We start from the raw sequence: 26929 nt of genomic DNA, 5'->3' as shown, positions 1-26929 counted from the left end.
ATAAATCTATGTGAAAACAGGAAGAATATCATAGTAATAAGGCATGGCTTACCTTCGTTCACACACACACACACACACACACACACACACACACACACACACACACACACACACACTGAGCCAAGCCATTACCGTGACAGATTTACGCTAGGAAGGAGCTGGTGAAATTGCATTGGAGAAAAACCCAGGATAGACAAGACAATGAAACATAGCAATTTTAGTAGCTACTCCCACATGAACAGTGTCTCAGTATTGGGAATTTTAGTAGTTACTGCTACTCCCACATGAACAGTGTCTCAGTATTGGGAATGTAAATCAGAGCTTGGGAATACAGTTCCAACAGTAGCTTCTTTTGGTATTTTCCAGGAAAAACTCCAAGTGAAGTGAATGGAATGGGAAGAGGGATCACTAGTCTTCAGAGCTGCAGAGCTATGTCATTAAAAGGAAAGCAGCCACCTCACTCCAGGCACTTGCTGTTTTGCAAGYGATGATCTTCACTGCAATCCTTGCTCTGATGAAGCGACACTGGATTTTCTGGTTTTGGGGGGTGGAGGAGGAGGTTTGGCTTCACGTCTGCTGGGCAGTGGTGGGGCAACCTAAGAAAATAAAGTGCAATAATAAAGCATAAAAAGAGCAGGCTACTGTGATATTTTACATGTTAATAATGTTTTTTAAACTCTTCAGTCATTATGGGTTTTTTGTTTGTTTTCTGTATTTCTGATAGATTTTAATCAGTTTGCCTAACCAAGGACAACACTTGAAAAAGGGGCTGCACTAATAACATTCCCAAAGTGAAAAACTTCTTATTCTTTGTGGTTCCAGGGAGTGAACCAGTAAAATGATTAGACAAACTTCAAGTTGCACCACCCTGGAGACTGTTTGGAAAATTCCACTGCTACTTCTCTCTCAAAAGCTGGTTTCCAAAGAAGTGCCCGCTCACATTTCCTCACCTCCCCAGAATTTCTGGAGCTGCTGTTCTCGTAGGGTTTGCTCTTGGGCGGAGGAGGGGGTGGTGTACTCTGGAGGCCGGCAGTCACCAATCCATCCGCTTGCAAGGAGGGAAAACCTGGGGAAAAAACAATAGAAAAAAGGTAGTGAATGCAGAGAAAGCTGAGGAGCAGTGAGAAATGGGATTGAATACAGGTAATTTTAAGGGAGAGTCATTTAACATTTTGCAGTTTAAGTCTGCTAACAGAGCTGTTTTAGTAGCTAAACTTGAGCAGATATGTCAAAGCAGAATCACAGCTCTATCTCCCTTAAGCTCAGAATACCCAGAAGACTTCYATCTTCATAAAATGAACCTAAGCTCATGTGAAAAGTATATGCCTCAGAGAAAAGCAAATTGAATCCATTATCACATCTGAAATGTTCAAGGGCTCTTCCTTTGAGCCCAGGCCTCAACGTGTGGATTCACTTTGATTTTAACTCCAGTCGACAGGGTAAGTATCCTAACTTATGAAGAATTCCAGGCAGCCTACTACGTATGCAAGGAAGGTAATTCAGCCAATTATTTGTTTTACTAATTCTTCAAGATGAATTTTCTCTTTCAGGCATAACAGCCCTTACTCCCTAATTTTCCTGCAGCACAGGAACACCTCCTCTTAAAACATTTTGCCACATGATAGAGCTGGGAATTACTCATTAATGAACACGAAAGCTTTCAAGGCTTGMCTAGAAAATTCAACCAGAGACTTGTTCTGAAATGAAACCCACATGCTGGATTGAGGCAATTCCCTTTCTATTCGGTGAATTCAATAGAGGTACTCCTCACCTCTGGTGTATGAGACGAGAAACTGGTTTTACAAGTGTAACACATGTTGATGGGCCACCTGACCTGATTTCCAGAGAAACAGGTTTTTTAAAATCAGTTACACAGTGCTCACCTTGAGATTCAATACTCCTTCCCACAACTCAATACAAGAAAAAAGCAAGATAGAAATTGAAAAAAAATGAAAAGATGAAATGTTCTCTGAAGTTCATCCGCTTTTCTAATTTCAAGAATCAGTATGCAAGACACAAGTATGCTATTAGCTCTTTTGATAACACTTCTAAGTAATGTTAACAGCACAAATTCCTACAAAAATATTAATGGCCAGGGGTCGTTCTCAGCAAACTACATCTACGCAGTTCTCTCCTCCGTCCCCAGCTTCCCCAAGTGATGTTACCTCAGCAAATGGCAATTCCTACCACAGACACGGCCCTGAAGGACACATCAATCACCCTGCYGCAGGACTTACTGTGTGTTCTTGGGGTTTTGGGAGTGATGGGTGGTGGGCTGAGTGGTGTCGACTGTTGGAGTGAAGAATTCTGAAGCAAAGTCAGTCTGTTGTCTCCTAATTGAAGACTCTTTGGCCTCTGCACTTTTCCTGACGTGCTCTGGTTGAAACACAGAGTAAACAAAACCTTCAGAAATCAACTAGGTTGCTGCACACGTATCAGATAACCAGACCTGTCAGAAAGGCATCAACATGCTCCAGAAGAGCCATCTACTAGAAAGAAAGGTGCATTCAGGTGAAAAAAAAGTGCAACCTCGGAACTGGTTGAGCAATGCCCAAAAGCAGGAACAGTGCTGAGACACATCTGCTTTACTGTGGGACCGCTCTAACAGGGGAGCAATAACAATCTGTTTTTAATTCCCTCAGTCTAGCAACTAAGAATGGTAGAGGTCACAGTGAGGCTAGAAAATGGTTTTACTTGACTAGAAGATCTATGAACAAACTTGGGAGAAAACGTTCCAAGAAGGGAATACGATAAAGCAGGAGAAAGAAAAGTTGGTTGATACAACCAGTTTTTTTTTTTTTTTCCAGGTATTTTTCCACTAGTTCTACTTAATAAAGTGATTACCATCTGATGTCACAATTTGTGGGTTAAACCTATTTAATTCAAAATCAGCTCTTTAAAGGCAGAGGGCCCGGTATCCTAAATTACTAATATTTACAACCTGAGACTCTTCTTGGACAAAAAGACTTTCAAAATCAAATGGACTCTAGAGCCACAGTTCCAAATGGACTCTAGAGCTTGCAGCCTCCAAGTGCTGGCAGCATCACTCAGATTTGATGAGAATTCCTGAATCTTTAAGAATGTAACCGATTCCTGCAAGATTCAGCTCTGTGAGAGCTGGGGAAGGAAAGTGAATTATTAAATATTACACGGAATATGCTAAGTCAAATTAGTACTACTGAGCCATCAGCTTAAATACTCCGATGCCCAATTCTCAAGCACTCTCCGGCTGGGTAATGTTGTCTTAGCGTAACTCAGGATATTGCTCCAGGGTCACATAATTGTACCTCTGAGCTGAAATTTATCTATTCACACTTGACTATTACCTGGATCCCACTATCAACCTGAATGTCTAACAGTCTCCAATATATTCCTTGTTACAACACTATCAGAATCAAGAGTCTTTTTCATTTCTCTTTTGCAAATGATTTGCTCAAAAAATAAATACTCATGCAGGCAGTTCATAGCAGAGCACAAACTTAGACAATCAGTTTTTCAAAGTCCAAGCTAGTGACCTAACTACCAGACTATCCTTTTCCCATTCCCAAATCTCTCAAACTGATCTTCACCTTGTAGTACATTTGATTTGTGTAGTGATGGTGACTAATAGCAGCTGAGTATCTGGCTTGCCAGCTGGATCTGAGCAGTAACTACTTGCTCCAACACAAACAGATCAGTTCTATGTGGTGCTGAGTACATCACATAACCCTCGACTCCCATAAGAAAAGAGGGTACTGAGCACCTAGATGAAACATCAGTGTCTCATACTTTACTTTTAAGTGAAACTGCAGTTCAGGCTGTGACACAAGTTTTCCAAATAAAAAAGCAAGCCATTACTCAGATGACCAATGCTTTTGGTATTCGAACCCCTCCCAATATTTAATGAAGTTCCCAATGGCAAGCATGCCTGAAAGCAAAGGAGACACTAAAGTCTCCTGTTGTGGAATTTACCACCACCRTTATTTTTACCATTTTGGAATTCAGTTCAGTTTCTGGCGCCTTCTCCACAATAACCTGAGACTTGCTAACACTCCAGTCCTTCCGCTTGAATTTGCTAATCCGGTTGTCACCATCATCTTTAATGGGCAGTTCCTCAGCTCTGGAAGCTGTTGATATTCTTCTTTCCAAAAGAGGCTCCAGAATAGACCTGCAGGCCACAGCGAGAAAGCAAAAAGAGAAGAAGCATTGGTCCAGTTGCATCATTTCATATATTTCCTGTGTAAAGGTGGTGATCTTTTATTGTAAGAGGTTATTGTAAAAAACTTGAATTAGAAAATGAAATTTCAAGCAAATTTTCTGCTCTTAAATTACTCAAGCAGTTCGAGCATTATTCCTTACATAGAAGACAAAGTATGATCTACTTGCACAGGGACTGAGATCAGCATTTTATGATGATMTATGCCACTCAGTCCACAGTGTTACCTTGACCAAGTCATCTAGACTCCCTGGCAATGGCAGATATGAAGCAGATGCCAAGCAGCAACAGCAGGAAGTGTTTCACATATGGAAGCTCCCTTTAATTCCATGTAAKCAGCTGCTAACAAGTGGGTGGAACTACTACCATATGGCCATACATCTCTTTGAAGACCACACTGAACTAAACCCTGTTTTCCAGGATCCCCGTGGAATAGAAATAGCTTACATCTGAAATACACTGCCTACATCCCTTCTCAGTATTATATAAGGGATTGGGTTTCAAGAGGCAGAGAATTCCAAGTTTAATTCCCAGGTCTATCCCTAGGTATGCCTCAAAAATCCCTGTCTGTAAAACAGAAAGGGATAATTTTTCCATTTAAAGCTCTCTGAAGGCACAGGTACAATTCTTCATGTTACAAGTGACTAATTATATCAAGAGTGTCTTTTTTTTTTGAAAATACTGTAAAATAACTCACTGTGGCAAAGACCTATCCCCACTCTTCCCCGCTCTCTTAAATGTGATTCACATTTAAAAGCTGACTACTAACCCATCTGAACCAGGTCTGGAGGAAGTGCTGTCAGATGATGTGGAAGATGTAGAGACCACAGAAGAGGCCACAGACGTCACGGAGAGTCGTCTCAGCGTGGAAGACATGATGTAGGGCAACACAACAGAGCCCGATCTGCTCGGTTTCCTTTCAGTGAAGGAGGCAGGCTGTAGACAAACACACTTAGTTTTGGTATTGGTAACACTGACTTAGAAGCCAGGAAAGGAGCATGGTGTGTTGTTTTAAAGCAAAGTAACAGACAACAAGATATATTTACCAAAGTTATTACACCATACTGYTTCTCCACCTTCTTCTTCAGCTCTCTGAAACAGGCGATCAGTCTCTCGTGTAGAGGCTTCAGCTGTTCAGTCAGCTTCTCACCATGGATCCTAATCCCTTCTGCCAACAAGGGCATCTAAAAAGAGCAGCAGAACTTGCTGTGAAAGGACCCATCAGCTCGCTTGCTATAGCAGAGAATTCTCTAAACCAATTTTCATATCTTAKGCACATTTAAAGGGTTTATGGCCCATTCACTTTAAGTTTGCAGGGCTCAATTACTGACTCAGAACTTGGCATTATAATACCCCTTGACTGTCTATCTGAACTCYGTACATGTTCTACAAGGAAATATGAACTCCTTCCCCACCTATACTTATGTAGTCTTCTTCCTCATACAGATTCCATATTCTGCTTTGATATACACAGTATGCAAAGTGTTAGAATGTCACTCCCTTGGCTTGCAAAGCAATATGATTGTGAAGCGGTTTCAGCTTGGCTCTGTTGTACRAAAATATACGAAATCTGATACATACTCTGCATGGATGGAATTTAGTTTATATAAAAAATGGACAATTTCTCACTGCTTGCAGTTGAAACAGACARCTTCCAGTTATCACAGTGAGAAAATATTAGGACTGGTGATTTTCATAGAAAAGATAATACATACTTTGTTAGACTCATAAAAACAAAACAAAACAAAAMCCACAAATCTATGCCACATTGGCAAATATTCTGGCATAACATTCAGGAAAGCACAAGTTAAGTGGAATATTCTGCACCACAGTTTTAGAATAGACAGTTCTTAAAATAGTATTTTTTTTAAAGAGTCCTGTACACATACCAAGATTCGTTCCTACAGTATTTATCTACAGTCTCTCTTCCAAAATAAAACCCAACATCTGTGCTCCCACACACATCTTTCCCATCTTTCACAATATGATACCTGTAAAGCAATTAATTGCTTGAGCGATTCAATTTTTTCTTGGTCTTCGGGATGTTCTTCAAGATACTTTTCTGTGAAAAAGGCCTGAAAGAAGAGAGATGATCAGAGACTATGATACTCGCACAGCTAGCTTTGAGTAAGAGACAAAGATCCCCACACTTCAAGAGCAGTCCTTTGCCCTTATTCCTCGTAACAAGATTGTTTTTCATCTCTCCCCATCATAAAGCTGAAGGAGAAAGAGAGGAACCACGATTATTTCTTGAGAACTGGGGGAAGAGAGACTTGTATGACACGTCACACAAATATGACTACCAAAACCAGCCTCAAGGTTTTCCTTCAAGAAATCCCTTTCATTTTTAGGATTCAAAAACCTACASTACGCAACCACATTCAAACCACCTCGCCTAAGCTGCATAAAGAACAGGTCATCTCTTGCCTTCCATTTCCTTGAGTTCTGTGACTCAAATCCTCATATAAAACATTCTGCATGAGGCTTGTTTTGAAGAGTTAGTAAAACTACGTCTGTGTTGAGAATTTCATTCGTATTTTGGATCACTGAAGTACCCATACTCTACACTTCTGTGTGCATTTATCTTTAATCAACAGAACACCTATGGGCTTAACGTTGAACTTCTCTGCACTGAAGTCTTAAAACTGTGCCAATTCACACTGTGTTTTTGTCCACTGCCTTGAAGTACGGCACAATTCCCAGTCGGAAGAATTTAATTTTTATTTTCCTAGATAAAATACTTAATATTTTTCCTTCAGTTTTAACATGCATCTCTGACCTATTTCAGCCTCTGCATACATTTTTTAGTCTGCCTTCCATTAACTGGCCGAAACGCACTAGTGTTTATAGGYCTCATGGTATGATTCTGAAACAGGCTCATGTCAGGAGAAGGTTAGCCTGCAAAGGGACTGCTGTGCAGGTCCCAATGGATCTGTCTTGAAAGTGTTTAATTATTGCAAGAAGAAAATCCATGTTAAAAAATACAGACTTTGGCTTTTGGCTACAGTGAAACAATTAAAACTCAAGATCCTAGCCGCCCACAAAAGCCAAATGTTCTCTGCTGATCTCTAGTTGAAATAGGAAAATATGAACCAGAAATGATTATTTCCAGATGTGGTTACAGATATTTTGCATTTCCTAGTTTTAACTGCTTTCCCACTTTCGTAATTCTAAACTTTATGTCAACTTTAATTCACAAAATGAGAGTATTTAAGGCCAAATTCACCCCAGTAAAGTAGGCAGCTCTCCTGAAATCAAAAGAGTTTTACACCCTAGACAAACCAGACCTTCTCCCATTTCACTTCGTACCTCACTACATATGACAGCAACACATCTGAAAAAAACTAAGCATTTTAATATCACCAATTCAATGTATGGAAATAAGCAGGATATTTCATGGTGCTGTACCACAGTTCGATGCCAGGAATAAGCAGCCTAGTTTCATAACTGAAGAACATAACAAACACTGTGCCAACAACTGGACAAACCTGAGCAGTGAAGATTACTTTTATTCTAAAATATATACCCTTTGTTGCAACACTGCAAAGACAAAATATGTACTGGAAAGAAAAATGTTTAGTTGCTTTAATATTCTATATTAATACAAGATTAAATACTCTGAGATTAAATACTAAAAATGTGGGAGTTTTCCACCTTCCAGTTTAGTGGAAATCTCTCATCCTTGTTCTTTTGCCATCTCTGAGCTTTGAAGAGATGCAAGTAATGCCAAGTACACTCAATTTGAGTAACAGTTGAGAACTGAACTCTCATGTTTCYACCACGACCTGCTACAGATAAATATGAAAAATAACCTTTTCATAGTTGGTATATCCCCCCATGACCGCTGGGTCCACGATGCCATTCAGGAGCATGGAGAGAGGATGGACAGGCAGGCTCCGGTCCCAGCCATGCTGCTGGACAATGTTGCCAATCTTCTCGTTGGTGWGCTCCATGGTCTCTATGGCGTTCTCCAAGGGGCTGATCTCCTCCTGAGAGGAAGAAAGACTAGAATAAATCTTCATTCTCCTCCACTGAATATTATGTAAGGAGTTCCCACATATGAATAGCAGCTCAATAGTTCTCAGCAGAAGATTTTGGACTCCCTCTGCTAACTACCATTCAGAGAAATAAATTTAAGAATGACTCACACCTAACCCTGGAGAAGCAGCAGTTTAGGAACTGGCCACTGCCTGTGCACTGTGTTACAGAAGTGACTGCTCCCTCCCACCCTATGCACAACATGTTCAACACAATTTTACTGCCTGTGGTACAGCCTCTGTGGAATGGTATAAAAATACAAGCCTATTAAAAAAGATGCACATTTGCTTTYCTCTTTAGACAAAAGAATCCATTGGTGTGTCAGGTCTAACAGTGCAAGAGGTGGTCCTAAGCACTGCAAGATTCTCAATGCCAGCAGGGATCAAGGGATCCCACGCACATGCAGGACTCACCGTTGCAATTTGTTTGACTTCAAACCACTTGAGAATGCCTGGGAAGGAATAAGCTGTTGTGTACGTTGTCCTTTCTATCCACATAGTCTGGTTAGAGAAGGAAAAAAAGTCCAAGATAAGGAAAATCCTAGTGTCCCAGTTCAACTCTCTCCTACACTGCAGCATGGAACCAATTTTCCTGCACTAGAAGGCAGGACTGATGCAATGATTTTCACATTTCATAAACTGGTATGAAACTCAGTGTTTTTGGCAGCAAATGCCACCTCTATTATTTAAATAACTTCCACAAAGCAACAGTAGGCTATCTYCCTGTGTGGATCATTACTGGTAGCAGTGTGACTATAACACATTCATCTCGAGTTGGATGCATCATGCACAACCACCGTAGATAAGCAGCTATCTGCCCCGGGCAGCAAGAGAACCTGCTCATGTGCTACAGCCACGGCTGTACTGCAGCAACACGCCGTGCTGCACACCAGAAGCTGGCCTGAACTTGAGCTTATCCCTCATGGTTATTGGTTGACTTTTTGAGGACGACCACACTGCACCAGGCACACAGCYGTACTCTGCAGGAAACTGTGGTTAGAGCACAATATTTATGGCTCCTCGATCAAGGATTTTGAGCATTACAATTTCAGCTACGGACTCCCCCAACATACCAGATTGGCTCTGCATAAAGACTCCAATATAAAGTGCAGTCCTCTGCTCCTCCTGCATTTTAACAACCAAGTTCTATTGCCACACACAGAGAAAAAGAAATTGCGACACTGCTGTTCAAAATGCTACCGTTAATATAATAAATAAATATACAGTACAGTTTTCTCATTGCAAACACCCCAGACAGCKGGAATTAGATGGGAAGGACTCACAGCAAATTCATTTTCTGGATCTTTTTCTCCTTTCCTGAATGGCCGCGAGTGGGTGAACTGCTGTACCTCGTTTGCTCTGTAGTAGCTGCAAAGAAGAAGAGTAATCAGTGAGTCTCCTCTCCTTCCATCCTCCTTGCGCTAATATTCTCTTCTTTTCAGAAATAAAGTTTAAACTGGACTATGAATCAAATCTGCAGATGAGAAACAAAGGCACTCTACCTTGTGCCTATGCTATTTGAGAAGAAAGCATAGAGTAAACGTTGAGGGAAAAGGTAATTACTTTAAGATCTGTTCGGGAACAGGTTTGTCTTTATAGTTAGGTGGCAGGTTCATCACAGGCTTCACTATGAAGCATTGCACATCTGAACAGTTATGGTTAAGGATGAAAAACTATGAACCCTTTAGGGAAAATAGAGACAGAGAAAAATCCTTCCCGTTTTCATCAAATGTCAAAACTTCTCAACAACTCCCTGTGCTGTTGTCACATTTAAAGAAAAATACTCAGTTGTTCATCAGCAATTCCAGGCATTATGTTTCTTATTGCAGTTTGTATGCTGGTCAGGAATCAAAAGCCCCAAAAGATAAGGGCCCTAGGAATACTTCCAAATCCTGACACTCCCTCAGAAGTTTGTGTGTTCCTGATTTCTACTTTAGGGGTGGGAAAACAGGATTCTGGATTAGGTTCCATAGTGGATTTGTCCCTCTCTTCCTCCCTCTCATTATTTGGTCTCAAAACTTTCTAGCAGAGACCAAGCCTTGCTCCCAGCCCCTGAAGCACGAGGCGGCTAGTTGGAGAACGTAACCTATTACCAGTAAACATCTACTCCTGCTTTTGTTTTGGCTTTTGCTGACCCTTCATAGTAATACAAGAACACTCTGTAATAATATCCCCAAGCACAACAGCTTACAGTCCTCGAAGAACTGAAGACTTTACAACAGTAAAAACCAATACRGAAGAGTAAAGCATAAACAATTTGACCCAAACTAACCAATTTCCTTTGAGAACCTTTGTCAACTCTGCTCTGGAATAGCAATGTTTTCCTGACAGGTAGGGTAGACCTCCAACTCACTGTAGATATTTCCACATGGCATTTTCAAAGCAAAGGCAAGGTCATTCTGCCCGCACGGAAGAGCCAGCTGGATACACGCCAAATCCGAACCCCAAACCACACGGATACATCAGAGCAAGCACTAAGCCCTAGCTGAAATACTTCTCTCAGGAGAGCTTATTAGTCTCGGCCATGCTAAGCATGCTACATACAGTTTCTATTTCAGAACTAGACAGTTTATGTATCTAGGCATTCCCTAAGATGTTGTACAGCTTAATTAATGCTTCTGTTACACTTTTATGAAACAACCAAAAGCAGGAGACATTGAGGAACCATTAATTCCTGCCTAATGCAACAGCAATTTGGGCACTCAAATTCCTTGTATTTCCCAGTGATGTTTCCAAGAGTCAGAAAAGAACCTGTATCAAATCCAAACTATGCAGCTGCTCCCTCTTAAAACAGGGCTATGCCAAAGACCCGGAAACAAACACCCCCAAACTTTGGGACAGTTCAGATCTGTATCCAAATTTTGCAGTTCAGGTTCATCTTGAGCCAAAAGCATTAAAACAAACACAAACAGATGCAAAGGAACTAGCTGAAACAAGGCAGAAATAGAGAAGGCAATTTTGACACCAAGTTGGGTCTTGCATGAATTTTAATTTCCTATGTGACTTTAATGCTTGGCAGGCTCATTGCAAGGGAAGCATCTGGTATCACTGCTTGAGTTGGGCCTTTGCACATGGATTTTTAAGGCCAAAATGGGCCAATAGATTCTTTAGCCTGGCCTGTGTAACACACGCGAGAAGCCCAGTAACTTGGTGTTTACTAACATACATCTTCCAGCAACACATCTGCTACTGACTTGAAGTCACAAAGAGAATGCAAAGAATCTTCATGAGGTTCCACTTGGCCACACTCAGCCCTAAGAGAGGTCTTAAGCCCAATGAATTCTCTACCACATAGTAGAGAAATGGCACTTCCACTGCCCACCCTCCCCCAAAACAATTCCTAAATCCTTGTTAACTGCAAGGAAGGAGAAAGAGCCTTCTCTTCATCCCACTTCTACTGCCAGTGCCACCTTGAAAGGAAGGTACAAGAAATCCTCAACCGCAACCTGTGCAGGTTTCAACTTAACAACTCATTTAAGCTTGACAAAATCAGGTTCTCTTCCAGTATGCTTTTAAATCCACTATTCCAATTACAGATATTCTTATTTTCATGCCCAGGGTCTGTTTCAAGACCTCCAGGAGCCGTATGTTCCTTTCTTAGTGATCTGTTGTTTACTAATTCTGCTCTTCAAGGAAGAAGGCAGCAGACCAGTGAGCCAAAACACGTCAGAACTAAAAGATACACTGTTTAGGAGAAGACTTGATCTCCTCTCCTGGGGGAGCCGTGCTSGTCATCTTCTCGGCACTGGGGAACTGGGTCAATAGCTTCAGGTTGAAGTCTTCCCTCCGTTCATACTCTTTGCCACGGTAGATAAAAATTTTATTCTGTGGGCAGCAGAAGAAAAGGAGAGTTAACAAAAAACAAGGCAATGAGAATGAGCTTTCCAAACAAACACCTTGAGTAGTCCCAGAGGTCTAGCTTACAACAAAGGTTGCTTCCTTGCTTAAAAGGCAATTGGAATCAGAGAAAATAGAGGCTGGAGTGACARCAGAGCAACTCATAGGTGCAAGACCCTGCAATAGCATCCTCGTATTTGCCTAGAAAGTCCATTTTCCCCATGAGCAGTCTTATTGAACATGATCACACTTCCATTTTCCACTCACTTTATGTCACTCGCTGTGAACTGCTGTTCACTTACTTAGTGTGTGCCCTGGTATACTTGCTATGCTAAGCTGCTGCCATCACTTCTCTGCACACTCATCCTCAAACATGGCATGTTTTGGGACCATTTCATTTACTAAGTAGGAGATTTCACCCCAGTATCTGACACAGCCAATTGACAGCCAGTGTAGACACATACAGGCACATTTGGGTATGTGAGATCATGCGTTTTCTGGAGAGCACAATTCCCTCCATGCCTCAAATCACACTAGAAGTCTTGTGATCAGACAAGACGACAGCKCTGGGGCTCCCTAAATAGGCAAAGACACAGCAATTGACTTGTAAGGGATAGAAGGAAGAACTACGATTAAGTCTGACTTCATCCTTGGCACAAGTCACAGTGTGACTGATGTGCAGGAAGGGCATCATGAAACTCACGTGCTGGGAGACAGTGCACAGCCTAAAGCAAGGAATCTCACTTATCCTTTGCTCCTCATCTTCGAGGTCACTGTAAACTCCCCAGACTCACACTAAGTCCATATAAGAGCATATTAATTACCTAACAAACCTAACTGCAACCCATTGACTTTACCAAAACTGGTAATACAAAAAATGTCGTCTGTTAATTGTCATTCTGTTATAGGCTGAAGTGTTCCAAAATGTTTAAGAGATTCAGATCTCTGAGTTTAATTCAAAGAAAAAGAAGTTTAGCACCTGATTTTTTTGAGAAAGCTCTGAAAATGTATCCCCTGCAGCTTCTGTGGAACCTGCCACTCCAGAGCCTGAATGCTTACCCGCAGGAAAGAAGGGAAGCCTTGACCRTAGTATCCAACAGCAAAGTACTCTGGTTGAGGTCTCATTGCCTTCATGATATTCTCATAAAATGTAGCTCGTTTTTTCTGGGGGGGGGAAAAAAAAGAAAAAGTTCCCAGAATTTTAATTTTTGAGTTCCTAGAGACACTGTCAAACTATAGTTGACATTCACTGTGAAATTCTGGATCTGTTAGTTCTCTTCTATAAAATATTTTATATTGGTTTTGGAATATTTCCTATTAGTCCCYTTAGTGGTTTGGGTGAAATATCAGCTTCATTTCCTGGTTTCAGATGTGAGAACAGTGCCATGTTTTAGGGGATTCCAGGAAAATATTAAAAACCCTTGACTGCTGCAACACAAATTAAAAAGTGGTAGGAAGCAGACAAATGGTGACAAATGTCAGAGAACTGGCAGAAATAAAACTGGGCAGATGATCCTCACATGCAAGAGCATAAAGGACAGCTGGTTACATCTTTAACCTTAAAAAAAAAAAAAAAAAAAAACAGTACAGAGACCTTTTTACAATTCCGTGTTTGAACATGAAAGCTTTACCACAGAAACAACAAGGTGAAGAGGTATGTGGAGCCTGGCAATACACTATGCAAACACTGGCTTATTGATTAACGCGAAGACTGCTAAACATCTGCAGAGGATATCAGCATGCTAATAAGGTAAAAAGATAAATACTTTAAAAAACAGGAATTAGGAATAGATTCCTCTAGTATTATAAAAGAGGGGGGTAATGTTTGTTTGTTCTTAACATATGTTTGGGCAAAGCCGCTCAATGACATTAACAACAGCCAGCTAGCAGTAGCCTGCTGAAAACAGAGAGAGAAACCTTACCAGGAGGTTACCRAGTCCCTCATAATCGAAGACCTTGTTTTCATACATGTCAGCCAACTCCTTGCTTAGTTGAATGGCTTTTTCCCACATCTCCACAGGGGAATGAATGGAAGCAGGTGGGGAAAGCACAAAGATAAAAGACGACTCTGTTAAAAGCATTCATTTATCAYGGAAAGATCAGTAAAACATTCAGCTGATGCTAACTCAATGCACTTTAATGCACTGCCTATGCACGGCCTCCACTCTCACAAGCACAGAGAGCAGGGGGAGCCACCTATCCAAAGTGCAACTAGCACAAACTTCAGCATCTGCCAAACAAACCACATTTGCTGCAAAACTCTGCAAAAGCCACTGCCCAGGGAGAGAAAACAAACCAAACTCCCACACCTATAGTTTTATGATCTACTCAGTATCTTGAACGGAATAAGTTTACAGATGCTCTTTAACTAGCACAGGAATAAGAAGATCCGATCATTCAAGACAAAGAGACCCAGCTTTTCCTAGACCTCTGATCTTTGCTAACAAGTCAAGCCTAAAGCATCCAACCTGCCGTGGAATCATGTTTGCTCTTCCTTCACACCCAGCTTCTGCCAGCTACGTTCACTAAGCCATGTATTTAAGAGTGAACCATAGGAACAAGGAGGAGACTCACTTTGCCTCTGTCAAAGAAAGAGATAATTTCTTGGTAGAGTTTTTCCTTGAGTTCCTGTTGTGAGTAGACGCAGTAGCTGTCCCTCTGGAGCAGGTGAGCAGCACATGGCTTCTCAGACCACTAGCATATAGGAAAACAGATAAAGAACTGGAAGATTTTAGGTAAACAAATTCTACAGTGTCTAGACTCATCTTCTCAGGGAGGTCCTCAAGACAAAAATCAGCATCAATACAAAAGGAAATTAAGGTGATTTTAGCAGTGATCTGATGGGGGTAGCTGCCTAATATAAACTAGGAATGCATACACATTGATGCTAGTAATGCTACAGGCTTTTTTGTGGCTTTTGTTTTTTTCGTTTGTTTGTTTAGCTCCYGTGTAGCTAACACAGCTAACACTATGTAGCTAAACGTAGTTTCTAAGATTGTGAAATTCCTTAATCGCCACTAGAACGCTAGGTTCAAAACCACACAAAAGCACAGAAGAATGAGCTGTTTAACTCTGAGCTGTTTGCATTTCATCTGAAACCCATATGCTGACAGTGGATACTGAAGTTGCCTCTCGTGCATTACCTGGAGCAGCTCTGCGTGGAGGAGGAGAGTGTACGCAGCCTCTGTGAAGTTCTCACAGTCTGTGTGCAGGTCCCGGAGCTTATAGAGGTACCTGGAGTGAAATAAAAATTATTGTTTCATAAGAAGAATTCCTCTACCATACAGAACATCAGGGGAAATAGAGGCTTCTACACAGGCCTGGAGAGGGAGCCACCCTACCTGATATAAATATCCTCTCGTTTCTTCTCCTTGTAAAAATTCTGCCAAGAATAGAAAAAGCTAAATCAAACTGATGTAAAACACGATGGATTCACATTGTCATCTCTAGAGAAGTAACTCAGACATTATTCCTGTTCTAATGATCTTCACTATTGTTTTGCCCACCTAAAAGCATTGATCCCTGCAACATCCCTTTGATACAGCATGGTTCAACTAGCCCCTCTAGAGAGRGGATTAGGTCAAAGACAGAAAGTGATTGTCCAAGGCTACCCAGGCTCTCTGTGGTGGTACCAGGACTTAACTTGGCATTTCCCAAATTATCGGCTAGCCATCTTTCCTGCCTGTATTGCAGGACCTCAGAATAAGCAACGACCAGCCACATAATTTGATTTTGGACTATTCACCTTTCTAGGATTTATAGCTGTTGATAACTGGTAGCCTGGTTTGGGCCCATCATTAACTGGAAGGGGCATGAAGAACTATTTAAAATACTGAAATTTTCCTACAGTCAGCCCTTATTCAATAGCTTCCTTCCCAGAGAAAAAGACAAATCTATACGTTTCTCAGGGAATTATTGTGCAACACAGAAGTCCCTCCTGTTCACTCTGGAGTGACTGGTCTGCCCCCCGATCACACCACACACAGGCCCCCTCCAAATCCAGCCCCCGTACCAGCACGTTGACGGTGCAGCTCATGCGGTTCTCCTTGCTTTCGTCATGCATGATCGTCCTGTAGTCCAGCAGGTTTTCCAGCAAGCTGCTGACCAGCAACACAAACACTTCTCCAGACCCAGAGAGATACTTATGTTTCCGACAGTGCTCCAGAAGACTGCAAACACATGCAGGCAGAGCAAGGCAGAAGGAATTCTGAGTGGTGCTGAACAGAACTTCAGCAACAACTGAAAACAAACTGTTCAGCAAAGCCAATGCATTCCAAGGATAGAGACTCCCAAACTGCAGAGCAAAACAATCCCCCAGGTCTGACACAGCCAAGCTAGACAGGTCCAAAGCTCAAATCAAAACTTGGGTTCTGCTCCCTGCTAAAACAAAGCTCTGATTTTGGTTTGGCCTCCAAGCATGTTGCTTCCCAAGCCTTTCTACTCACAACCTGCTTGCCAGCTTGGCTTCTTCAAGGTTTACACCTCCCAAGTTTAGATTATTGTATAAATTCCTATGTGAGCATAAATCTATCATTTTAAGGCAGTTAGTTTCAGCAAACCTGTTCAGTGTTAAAACTGCTGTTAACTACACTCTCTGCTCAATGGATTAATTAGCATTTCTTTTCATTAGAAAAAATAATTAAGCTGAAAACATGAACGCCTCCACGGTTGTCATGAACTTACAGTTTCTCCAGCAAAATCTTGTACTGCTCATCCCCTCGACCACCTTCTACTTCCTGGTCCAGCTTGGTTATCAGCTCATTTTCAAACTGAAAAGGCAAAAAACAAACAAAAATAATAAATAAATAAATAAAAAAAAACGACCAGCCACACGTCAAACGGACATTAAATCTTGAGGAACATTAGTTAYGCTGTAGCTGCTGTTTCTGAACTGTCCTGCCACCAGGTGCTGGTTTTACAAGCAAAGCTAGAGGATTTTTTCATTCCTGGAGCAGAATAAGGAGCCAGTGCCATGTGATTATACGTGTCTAGCCATGTAGTCATGCCCTGCTATGTGTCAGCGCATCAAGTATGAGTCATTCATAATTCTATTACTAYGATTTAAATATTCACACTCCAAAATATCAAGGACACTATAGCTAGTCTATAAATATTACTGGAATGGAAGATCCATGTCACGCGTCCTGTTTCCTTCTACTGACTCCAGAAGCCCCTGAGACCCTGGGGCAAACAGTGCTAAAGACCCCAAGGGAAGAAAGACCCCAAATGAACACTGAAGTTAGGGCTTGGGCTGGTGCGAGTACGGTGCTTAGGGAATGGCACGTCACATTTGACAACAGTCTGAAACGCCAAAGGTGGCTGCCTCTTGGATGGATGGCTCCCACTCGTCTCCAGGGAGAAGACTGTCGACAGTGTAACTGGAATGTCCCCTGCCTGCCAGTTGAGATGTTAATGCCCAATACCCCTAGAGGAAAGCTGGAAGAAAAAGTCCTTAGAAACTGCAGTGAAAAGTTAACATAAGGGCAAAAGAGAGGATCCCTTTTCCCCCATCTTTATTAGTGTTTTCTCAGTAGTAATAKCAACTTCCAGAAGAATCAGCATGGGTTTGAAGTCAGGGACTCACATTCTGTTCCCAACTTTATCCTTTAACTTGTCTAGCCTCCAGCTAATCATTTCTGCTTTCTGTATCTCCCTTTCATAATGATGGCATCAAGTATGTTGTGAAATTTAAGTTAATGAGAGATTAGTCAGTATGTAAATAGCTATGTGATGTTATTATAATTCAAGCTGTACACTTGACTGTCCAGCAGCTTTCTTTCTAGTAGCTTGCATATACAGCTAAAAATCTGCCTTAGGGCAATACATATTGTTATTATAAATGTAAATAGTAGAGTAGAAACAACTTTGCAGACTATCCTTTCAGGGTCTCAAAGTTGCTTCACAATTTAGATGTGGGTATTTCCACATCTGCAAGTACATAACGACCTGAAAACAAAGATATTCACTGAATCAGCCACAGTCGTGGCAGAGTCAGGGACAGACCAGGCTCTTAGCCCTTTACTTTAGTTATTACTACATCAATCCATTTGTGTGTCAGTAACTTCCCAAAATGTCTGGCACAATAGTTGGGCTTTTTTTTTTTTTTTTTTTTTTTTTTTTTTTTTTTAACTGCTCACTCTCCTTCTTGTGCAATGTGAAACATCTGCAATGAAGCCACCAGGCTCCCTTACCATATGGAAGTTTCCATTCCCGCTGAAGTTGAACTCGCACTGCATCATATCAAAGAAGATAGGAATGGTGGCTTTCCGCAGCTCGGGCTCTGGRACCAGGGTGACCTCCAGGATTGGGCCTACCATTGCTGGAATGAACTTTATTTTGTGTGGGCCTGGAAGAAAGAGTCAGCATCACCTAATGACACATGGCTGCYTGGAGGCATGGGACGTGTGAGCATGCACATGCAAGCATATTAATCACATAGAATAACAGATAAAATAACAGTGGCATAACAACAATTTGTATGTGGATAATGGGCACACAGTCACTTCAGATGGAATTCATATGTTAGAGCTCCGAAATGCAGAAATAGTCCCAGAAGGAAGGAACCAACTGTATGCATGCTGTTAAACCACAAAAGCTCTCTGGAAAATCCTACTCTTGCCCTGCCACGTGAAGGCCACCCTTTATATGGAATCTCTAGGAGATCAGCTCATCAGCTGACATGGGAAAAAAAAAAAAAAAAAAAAGAGCTGCTTTTGCAAATTGATTTGCTTCCAGAAAAAGGAAAGACAACTTTGTGCTTGGAAACAGCTGAGCGTATGTGCATTTCCCCACATTAAACATAAGTGGCTTTCATGAAGAAATAAAAGATCTGAAATCCAGCTTCAGAGCTCAAATAATCGTCTTTAGATGAAACTTACCCAAGTTATACCACATATCCCTTATTTTGAAGCCAATTTCTTTCCTCATGTCCCCATACCTAGGAAGAAAAAGGCAGATGAAAAGGTCTTTGCATTGGAGTTACCTTTGAAAGACTGCTGAAGAACTTTAACAGTACAACCACAAAGCCAACCCCATCCTTAAAAAAAAACAATCTCCTCCTCCTTTATCATCATTCACTAATCAAGCACTTCCACAGCATGCTTCGTCCTGAATATTGCATAGGGGATATCATATAGGGATATAAGGGAGAAGTACACATATGGATTCTTAAAAGCARAAAAAAGGCAGGGCTGCTTTTGAACATAAACTCACTTCTTGATAATTTTGTTGCGTTTGGCTTGTGAGAAGGTCTCCAACTGGAGGGATTCATGAGTGAGAAATGCCACTGCCAAATGGAAATAGTTATTCCAGAGCTGTGGAAGAGAAACAAGTCTAAAACAAGAGAAGACAAAGGGAAAGCAACAACTGGCATAAGAAAGGAGTGTAACATAGCTGAGTCACTGTTGTTAGCCATAAAGGGCAAGCAAGAAGCATAGATCAACTTAAAATTTTTCACTCACTTTGCTTGGACTTTCCCCCTAGAGGAAAAGGCAATCGGTATGTCCTGTGAATTTTGTTCTTAACTCTCTTTAGCCAGAAGGCTGCCAGGCTTGTAAACCTGCAACAGCTTCATCTGCTGCACTAGCAGCAGGACTGTAATTCAGAACTGGCTTCTGTTCAGCTGCTTTGTGTGCAAGACTGTGAATACTCCTACTTGCACCTTCCACACCAAAAAATCCAGTTCCAGTGGGGCTTGCTGGTTCTTACTGCCTTTTGGGAACCAATGGTGTCCAAAGGAAAGTCCAGAAAAACAGAGTTATTACCTGGAGTTCAAAATTTGCTTGATCCAGAAAAAAACGGTTGAGTACTGATGTAAACTGATTCACTGCCCGGAGGAAAACTCTGGAAGATATAAAGAATTCCGTTAAAAATGCACCTTTTCAAAGAGTAACACTGTAGTTCTGGGTTTAAGCCCCTATATAAAAGCTCAGAAGGAGACAAGAACAGACAGCCCCAGTGAGCCCAGGACTTCATAGTTTTGTGTGCCTTAGGGCAAAAACACATCTCCAGTTCAGACACTAGACCTTACCAAAACCTAAATCATCCTGAGTCTGTAAAAGAAAATAAGTCTTTGTAACATAAATGATTTGCAGGACTGCTGGTATGAACCTCCCTACTCTCAGGGCCAGAAAAAAAAAAAATCCAAAGTAGTCACAGGATGTAAAACAGCAGCAACTATCTACCTGCTCTGCATCATATTCATGACTATCCAGTCACTTGCATAAACGTTTTTTCCAATCAGATCCTTAAACATAATGAATGTTTCCATCAGAAAGTCCTGTAAAACARAGAGAAAAACACAGCCCATTAGGCTGTAGCGTGTAGCCTCTTCACCACATGAAAATACAGGAAAATGCAAATGTGCAGCTGCATTGATTAGAGACTGCACTGGTTAGCAATCAATACACAGTAAAAAAGACCTTTTCTTGTGAGACTATATTCCAATAATGATGTATCTGACATCTCAAATTTCCAATTATAGAAGGAAAAATAACTCCACAGAACATGCACCTAATCTTTTAAATTAAATCTGTCTTTACTGTTTTGAATTAAGCCGTGGCACAGGGAGCTCTGGTGCACAAAATGGATTAAAAAGCAAGAACAGTATTTGAGGACTTGTTTCCAAATGTCTGAATGATGACAGTGACCCAGCCCAAAGCACCATTATTTATGAACACGGAACTTTAATGTATTATCACTTCCCCAGTTATTTAAGCCTTTTCTAGTCTGTTTTTCAGGAAGAGTTGTTAAGAACATATGTATAGATGTATGGCTTAGAACATTACTATAGATGCTGTTTTCACAATTGCAGAACTGATCCAAATGATGGATCAGTTTGCATCCTAAGATCTAGGCAAACTAAGGTTGAATTGGAGGCATTTTTTAATGCATACTTATATACAAAACAAGAGTGAAAACAGATAATATTAATATTGACCTTCAGGTAGGAAAACAAAAACAAAAAAAAAAGGATCTCTACAGACCTAAGTGCTACCTATGAGTATTTAAATAGATTCAGTTATCTGCAAAGGCAGCACATTTGCACTCAAAATGAGAGGAACATATAAAGGTCGTCAGAGAAATCACCACCTTGCAAAGATCACCAGCAAAGAAAAACTCTGTTGAGCTAAACAGCTTGCTCTAAAGAACTGGCAAGCAACACTGATRCAGTGGAGAGAGAAATGGGCATTTGGTGCTGCCTCAGTAAAAAAACCTTTAGACCTGATTAAATCAGAGCTTGATGGAAAGGGCTGGACTTGACAAGGGGCACCTTGAAGATAAGAATTAACTTGTAACACCAAACCAGTAAAAGATGCATTGTCAGGGCTGAAAACACCACAGCAAAGAAATGCAAATAACAAAAACAAACAGTAATAAAAAATTATTGCAATAAAATGAGATGCAATTTTCCATGAGTATTGTAACGCCACACTGCTTCATGAAATAATCTTTCCATAACCATATACACTGCTTTATAGAGTGTATAGAGTGCTTTCTATAAAGGCTCCAACAGAGAGAGCCATGAGGAGYGTGTGTGTCCTGTAGGCAGCTGCATTGTGGAGGCACGCGGGGAAGCGCAGCCACTTGCACGCTCAGTCCCACACTCAGCCCCACGCGCACCCACGAGCACCTTCCCGTGCCTGGGAGCTGCCTGGGGCGCCACCACCACAACTCCAGCTCTTCCCCAGCCAGGATTTAAATAAGCCAGCACTTCTCAGCTGCATAACTAGAACACAGGGGCCGAAAGGAAAGCCAGAGCAGTTGCCGTATCATGCATCAGAGACTCGCATAAATATAAATTTTGTTTCAGCTTTTCGGAGAAGTTGGAGACAAATTTGGACAGATCAGTCAGTTTTAAAGCCCTTCATCCCCAACATAACCTAATGTTTCAGGTGGTTTCATACTGAAAGCCTTTGGGAACACAAATTGTACAAGACTTAGCAAGGAAGAAGTTATCTCTGCTGCTACCTGCTGAAGCAGATGCTCAGCTCCTTGGTTTGAATAGGAATGTAGTAATGTGCTTGTTGGCTATTATTCTATGAGACTTTTAACAAAGAATACTTCCCTGATTTCAGAAATTTTTATATATATATATATTATATATATATATATATATATATGCTTTCAAATTTGCCATCTCTTCTTCAGTTTAAATATATTTTTATAAAACTTTCCAATCTCTTAAAAACACCAACAAGCCCCACACACAGAAAGAAAGAGATAAACAAAGCAAAGAAAGAAAAATGGAACTCTTCGCTTTCCTCTTCATTCCCTCTTCTGGTTCCTTCCTTTGGTTGCACTGACTTAAAGAGCCATTAAACGTGCCTTTTACTCAAGGCAACAAATGCTAATCTCAGGCTCTACTGAGTCAGCAGAATCACACTCTGCACCCAGCAGGGGAGATGTGAACACATCCCTACAGCCTGTGGTGTTGGGTGCCCAAAACTCACTGCTGACAGAAGCAGCATAATGACTCAAAAGAGAATTCAGTGGCTAGAAACGACCTTTCAGAAGCAGAGAGCAATTCTTTATGGGCTGAGCTAAGGCTGACTTACAATGATGTCCTGCCTGGTTTTGAAGGTATTGATGTAATGGCTGTAATGGCAATCATCCATCTGCCTCAGGATAGCTGTCATGCAGGCCACAAAAATACCCTACAAGGGAAATAAAACAACACATTGGATTATTTTTCTGTGTTAAGCCTCATACACTCAAAATGTGGCATAGGCTATCAAGGTTCTGCCTATTCAAGTATCAGATATCAAAGTCCTGATTTCTGTCTGTGATCTGTGTCCTGACTGTGTGACCGTTTTCCCCTATAATCCACAGCAATAAAGACTGGCTGAATTTCAAGCATGAAGTCCAGGAATAGCTTTGGTTTTTTTACAAGAATCACAGCTTGCAATCACAGAAAAACATATCCTTCAAACAGTGGAATATACTGATATATGTGGATGACACAGTGGTATTAGTGTTCTCTAGGCCTCTGTGACACTAAGAATACAGCATTGCTGGAGTATTATTTTTCACTGTTTCTGAATAAGCACAGTGAGGATTAGTGGAACACATCAGCTTTCTTGCATCTCCYAACCACAATGCCACACTGCAGAGTAAGAAATGCAACTTAAGTGATGTTCCATACTTGAGCATTTAATCCCATTTTAGCAATGACAGCAAACCTGCACCTTTTTGGCAGAGAATGGTTTTGTATTAGAGGCTGGGATGAAACCAAGCTCCTGGGCAAAGAGGCCCAAGGCAACATGAAATCATGGTCAACTATGTCCCAGCTTTAATTGCTGCTGGAGCAAGACAAGTTGTATCCTACTACCCATCCTCAGAACACCACCCAAAGCCATGCTCAGTGGCACAGAAACACTGCAGGAAGCAGAAAGATTATTTCATAAGGTATTGCCACACACTGAAGGTCCCCAGAGAACAAACTGTACAACAAAATATAATAGCAAGAGATTGAAAAGGTAATAGGTGAAGGAAAGAAAAGGTTCTCACAATGTGTGGAGACTGTCTGCTCATTCCAATYACGGTGCGGTTTATCCTCCTTAGCAAGCGCTCCATGATCAGCTGGATGTGGACAGCAGTGGGCCCCTGGAGACAGTCAATTAGGACAATTTGAGACAATTTTTAGTATGAACTGCTCTACAGACAGCACCTTGCATGGTAGGACTGCTCTGACAGTAGTGAGTTGCTGTTGGGAATATACATAAAAGGGGGCCTTCATATTATCAACTGAAATACTGCAGGTCTTAAACCTGCTGAAGAGCTAGTTTTACTGATCTATATTGATCTTGTTAGTTCACCCTGGCATAGCTGAATTCGACATTCTGATTTAGCAGTTGTTTGCCCTGAACAGGCATTCAGTTCAAACTGTCCTGTTTAAAGCATCTTAGAATCAATTTCCATGTCCGATACCAYGAGTGACTGGGCATTCTAACTTAATAACTAAGGCTACTCCTGTTCCCTAACAGAGGAAGGCAAACCAAGTATTCAGACGACTTGCCCCAAGTAATTCTACTAGTCTCCAAAGCAAGTGGAAGTAGTATTTTGTTCCATAAAGACTGGAATTGCTTCTTGTACTGCAGTAGTAGCCACTGATTCAACCTTTACGCAGCCCCTCTTACACACAACTGCTCCATTTGCAACGCAATTCAAAGCAGTATAGCAAGACAATACAATTTCTATAAACATTTGAGCCTCATGACTCTATAAAGCAGAAGTTGAGAACAGTTCTTTGGCATCACTTCTCAAAAGAAGAATTATTCTCAAGTTCTACCCCTCACAGTTCACACTCACCACATCTTTCCGATCTAGGACCTCAAGAACGTTGCTAAGTAGCTGTGAGCAGGCCTCATGGTCGGGCTTGTTTGAATTGTCATCCAGCTGACCACTCAGCTGGTCTATCAGTAAAGGAAGCAGCGCATCCCTGCATTCTAAAAGGTGAAAGGGAGCAACACATCTTGTTGGCCTCAGTGTTTGACTGTTCAGCACCCACACATAAAGGTAACGTAAAGAACTGGTGAATTTGAAAGACACTTTGCTTTGTAAAGGGCACCTGGCTCATGCAAAACCCAAGGACAATAATTTGCTCCTTACCAGACTGTTTGAAGAGGTCACTCTCCACAATCTTGGTCATGCAGTTTAGCTTCTGCCGAACTAAGTGGTTGTCGGGAATACTTTGGATAAACTTGCTGAAGAGGACACTGGAGTGCAAACCATAAAGCAAGGAGATGGTCAGTGCTGGCAGAGACTGGGATTCCATCTACACTGACCCTGCCCTGCACCTGGGCAAGTCAAGCATTCTGTCACTTTGCTGACACTGAACTTTCGAGGTCCCCATAGGCAAGTTACTATGCAGTCTGATGCTTCGTTTCAAAGAACCTTAACAATTCACACCCTTCCAAGATGAAGCTTGCATCACAAGACACACTAGGTATGTCACAAGATCTTATAAACTGGCAATTCTATCCACTTGCCTTCCACAGCTAGTGTAAAATAATCATAATTCCATACAAAGGGCAAGCATGAGTTTGCAGAGCTTCAACACAGTACTGCTGAACTCTGAAACACTGTGATTCTGTGATGGCAAGAGCAYGTCCTTCCAGATGCCCCTCTCAGCCAAGACTGATGGTTCATTTTAATCATACAATTCCATTAAATTAAATTCCATGTACATTTGCTGTCTGTCTGCTGCTTACTAGCAAATTACTTCTGTCAGAACAAGGAGACATGGAAGAAGGTTCTAGGGAAAGGTATGACCAGTGAAGAGGAAATATCTATCRAATGTTTTATGTTTCCTGAAGTGCTACAAACTTTTGTTTTCCTTTGAACGAAACTGCCTTCCTCTAAARAGCTCCCTCAAATTCATGCACTACCTATATCATCATGTCATAATCACAGTGGCTGGTTTTAAGAAAATGCCCCAAATTCTTCTCAAAGCATAAGTTGGATTTGGAGGACAAACCAACTTAATATAGTCACCTGAGTTCAACGGGATCAAATACTAGTTTGACATCATTTATAATGCTTGGTAAGTACTTTAAAGCTGCACCCTGCAAKAAAAAACAAGAGCATGAACCACAAATAAAAAGAGATTAGCTGGTTCATTCTAAAAGAGTGCAAAGCCTCAACAACAATGCATGCAGGTTATATGACCCACGGCAAATCCAGTTTCATTAAGAGCAAGTATGAAGACAATAGAAGTGACTTAAGACAAAATTTATGCAGTCAAAAAGCCTCCAGCAACCACATATCTGCAGTGCAGAGTGGAAAAGGTGAAGGGAGAAGGATGCCTAGCCAAGTACTTCAGTTTTGGTAAACTTTGGGGTTTCAGCTAAGCTACATTTACAGAATATATGAAGAGCTCCTGTCTTTATTTGATGAACTTTGGGATTCAAATACTGCTTTCCTGCCACACACAGATCATTAGAACAGACATTGGCAGGATTCGGATTCAATACGAGATGAGTCTCAATGGGTTTGAGTATCTCAAAGCTTGTCCCTCTCCCCATGGCACCATCAGTTGACCTAATAAGAAATATCATCTCTCCCTGAGAATTCTGCATACCTTAATCTTGACAGCCTCCTCTAAAGGCCGGTCCATGAGGACATTGAAGGAGAGGAACAGCTTGCGTATGGCATCATTAAATTCATCCCCATCTTCACTTTTCCCATAAAACCTACAAAGAACAGAAAAGGCTAGTTACACATATAAATTTAGGTGAGAAACAGAGTCACATTGGCTGAGAATTTTGACCTTTGGAATAGCATCTTAAAGCAATTTCCTTCTCCAAAGAAACAAGCGTAATGGCACTGTGGGGTTCTGCAGTTACTAGAGCAGTAATTTCCTGCTGAAATCCTGTTGTAAGTGAAAAGCTGCACTTTTCTAGTTGTCTCAAACTGCATTTTTCTGCTGCAAAAAGCTCAAGGAAAATGAGAAGACACTGCATACATTTCCTTGGAAGAAAATATCTACGGGGCAGGCATTTTCTCACACCACTAAATAGATATTTTTCCTTAGGATATTTGGAATTATCATTGCTTTTTAAAAAATACACCTTGAGAAATCCATCAAAATATAGCCTTTTTTTTTTTAAGGGAGTCTTTTTTTTAGTAGTTTTAATTAAGAAATAGGTTCTTTTTCAGCACTATCCTATGCAGTCTATAGCCYGCAGCAGATAACTAAAAGGATTCTTCCTCTTTGAATCGGGGATTTCAATCTCTACACATCTTTTTGTGTCCAGCTACACACAAAAGCTGGAAGGATGCACTTTCTGATAACTCAAGAATGAAGGATGCACTGAAAAATATCCTTTATGCTGGTGCTGAATAGAAACTATTCCACTGA

General features: G+C 41.1%; 1 protein-coding gene across 1 annotated transcript in view; it reads right to left on the bottom strand.

The window, feature by feature from the left end:
- Nucleotides 1–116: 116 nt before the first annotated feature.
- The window catches only part of DOCK5 (dedicator of cytokinesis 5), a 52908-nt gene continuing 26095 nt past the window's right edge, over nt 117–26929 (bottom strand). The window contains exons 23-52 of the mRNA XM_026043500.1: nt 26150–26261; nt 25564–25634; nt 24679–24785; nt 24379–24515; nt 23578–23673; nt 22626–22724; nt 20253–20347; nt 19833–19911; nt 19282–19382; nt 18948–19006; nt 18261–18415; nt 16753–16838; nt 16082–16238; nt 15411–15451; nt 15213–15303; nt 14644–14763; nt 13992–14081; nt 13129–13233; nt 11916–12057; nt 9796–9877; nt 9516–9600; nt 8647–8733; nt 8008–8184; nt 6187–6270; nt 5242–5379; nt 4965–5131; nt 3970–4147; nt 2238–2376; nt 951–1066; nt 117–596 (exon numbers count right to left, since the gene is read on the bottom strand). Of these exons, the coding sequence (XP_025899285.1) occupies nt 495–596; nt 951–1066; nt 2238–2376; nt 3970–4147; nt 4965–5131; nt 5242–5379; nt 6187–6270; nt 8008–8184; nt 8647–8733; nt 9516–9600; nt 9796–9877; nt 11916–12057; nt 13129–13233; nt 13992–14081; nt 14644–14763; nt 15213–15303; nt 15411–15451; nt 16082–16238; nt 16753–16838; nt 18261–18415; nt 18948–19006; nt 19282–19382; nt 19833–19911; nt 20253–20347; nt 22626–22724; nt 23578–23673; nt 24379–24515; nt 24679–24785; nt 25564–25634; nt 26150–26261 (3298 nt within the window). The 3' untranslated portion in view covers nt 117–494. The remainder of the gene's footprint in view (nt 597–950; nt 1067–2237; nt 2377–3969; nt 4148–4964; nt 5132–5241; nt 5380–6186; nt 6271–8007; nt 8185–8646; nt 8734–9515; nt 9601–9795; nt 9878–11915; nt 12058–13128; nt 13234–13991; nt 14082–14643; nt 14764–15212; nt 15304–15410; nt 15452–16081; nt 16239–16752; nt 16839–18260; nt 18416–18947; nt 19007–19281; nt 19383–19832; nt 19912–20252; nt 20348–22625; nt 22725–23577; nt 23674–24378; nt 24516–24678; nt 24786–25563; nt 25635–26149; nt 26262–26929) is intronic.

Source organism: Nothoprocta perdicaria, unplaced genomic scaffold, assembly GCF_003342845.1.
Source record: "Nothoprocta perdicaria isolate Ctin4 unplaced genomic scaffold, notPer1 scaffold_103, whole genome shotgun sequence".
In the NCBI taxonomy this organism is placed as follows: domain Eukaryota; kingdom Metazoa; phylum Chordata; class Aves; order Tinamiformes; family Tinamidae; genus Nothoprocta; species Nothoprocta perdicaria.
This window is presented reverse-complemented; position numbering and strand designations above follow the sequence as displayed.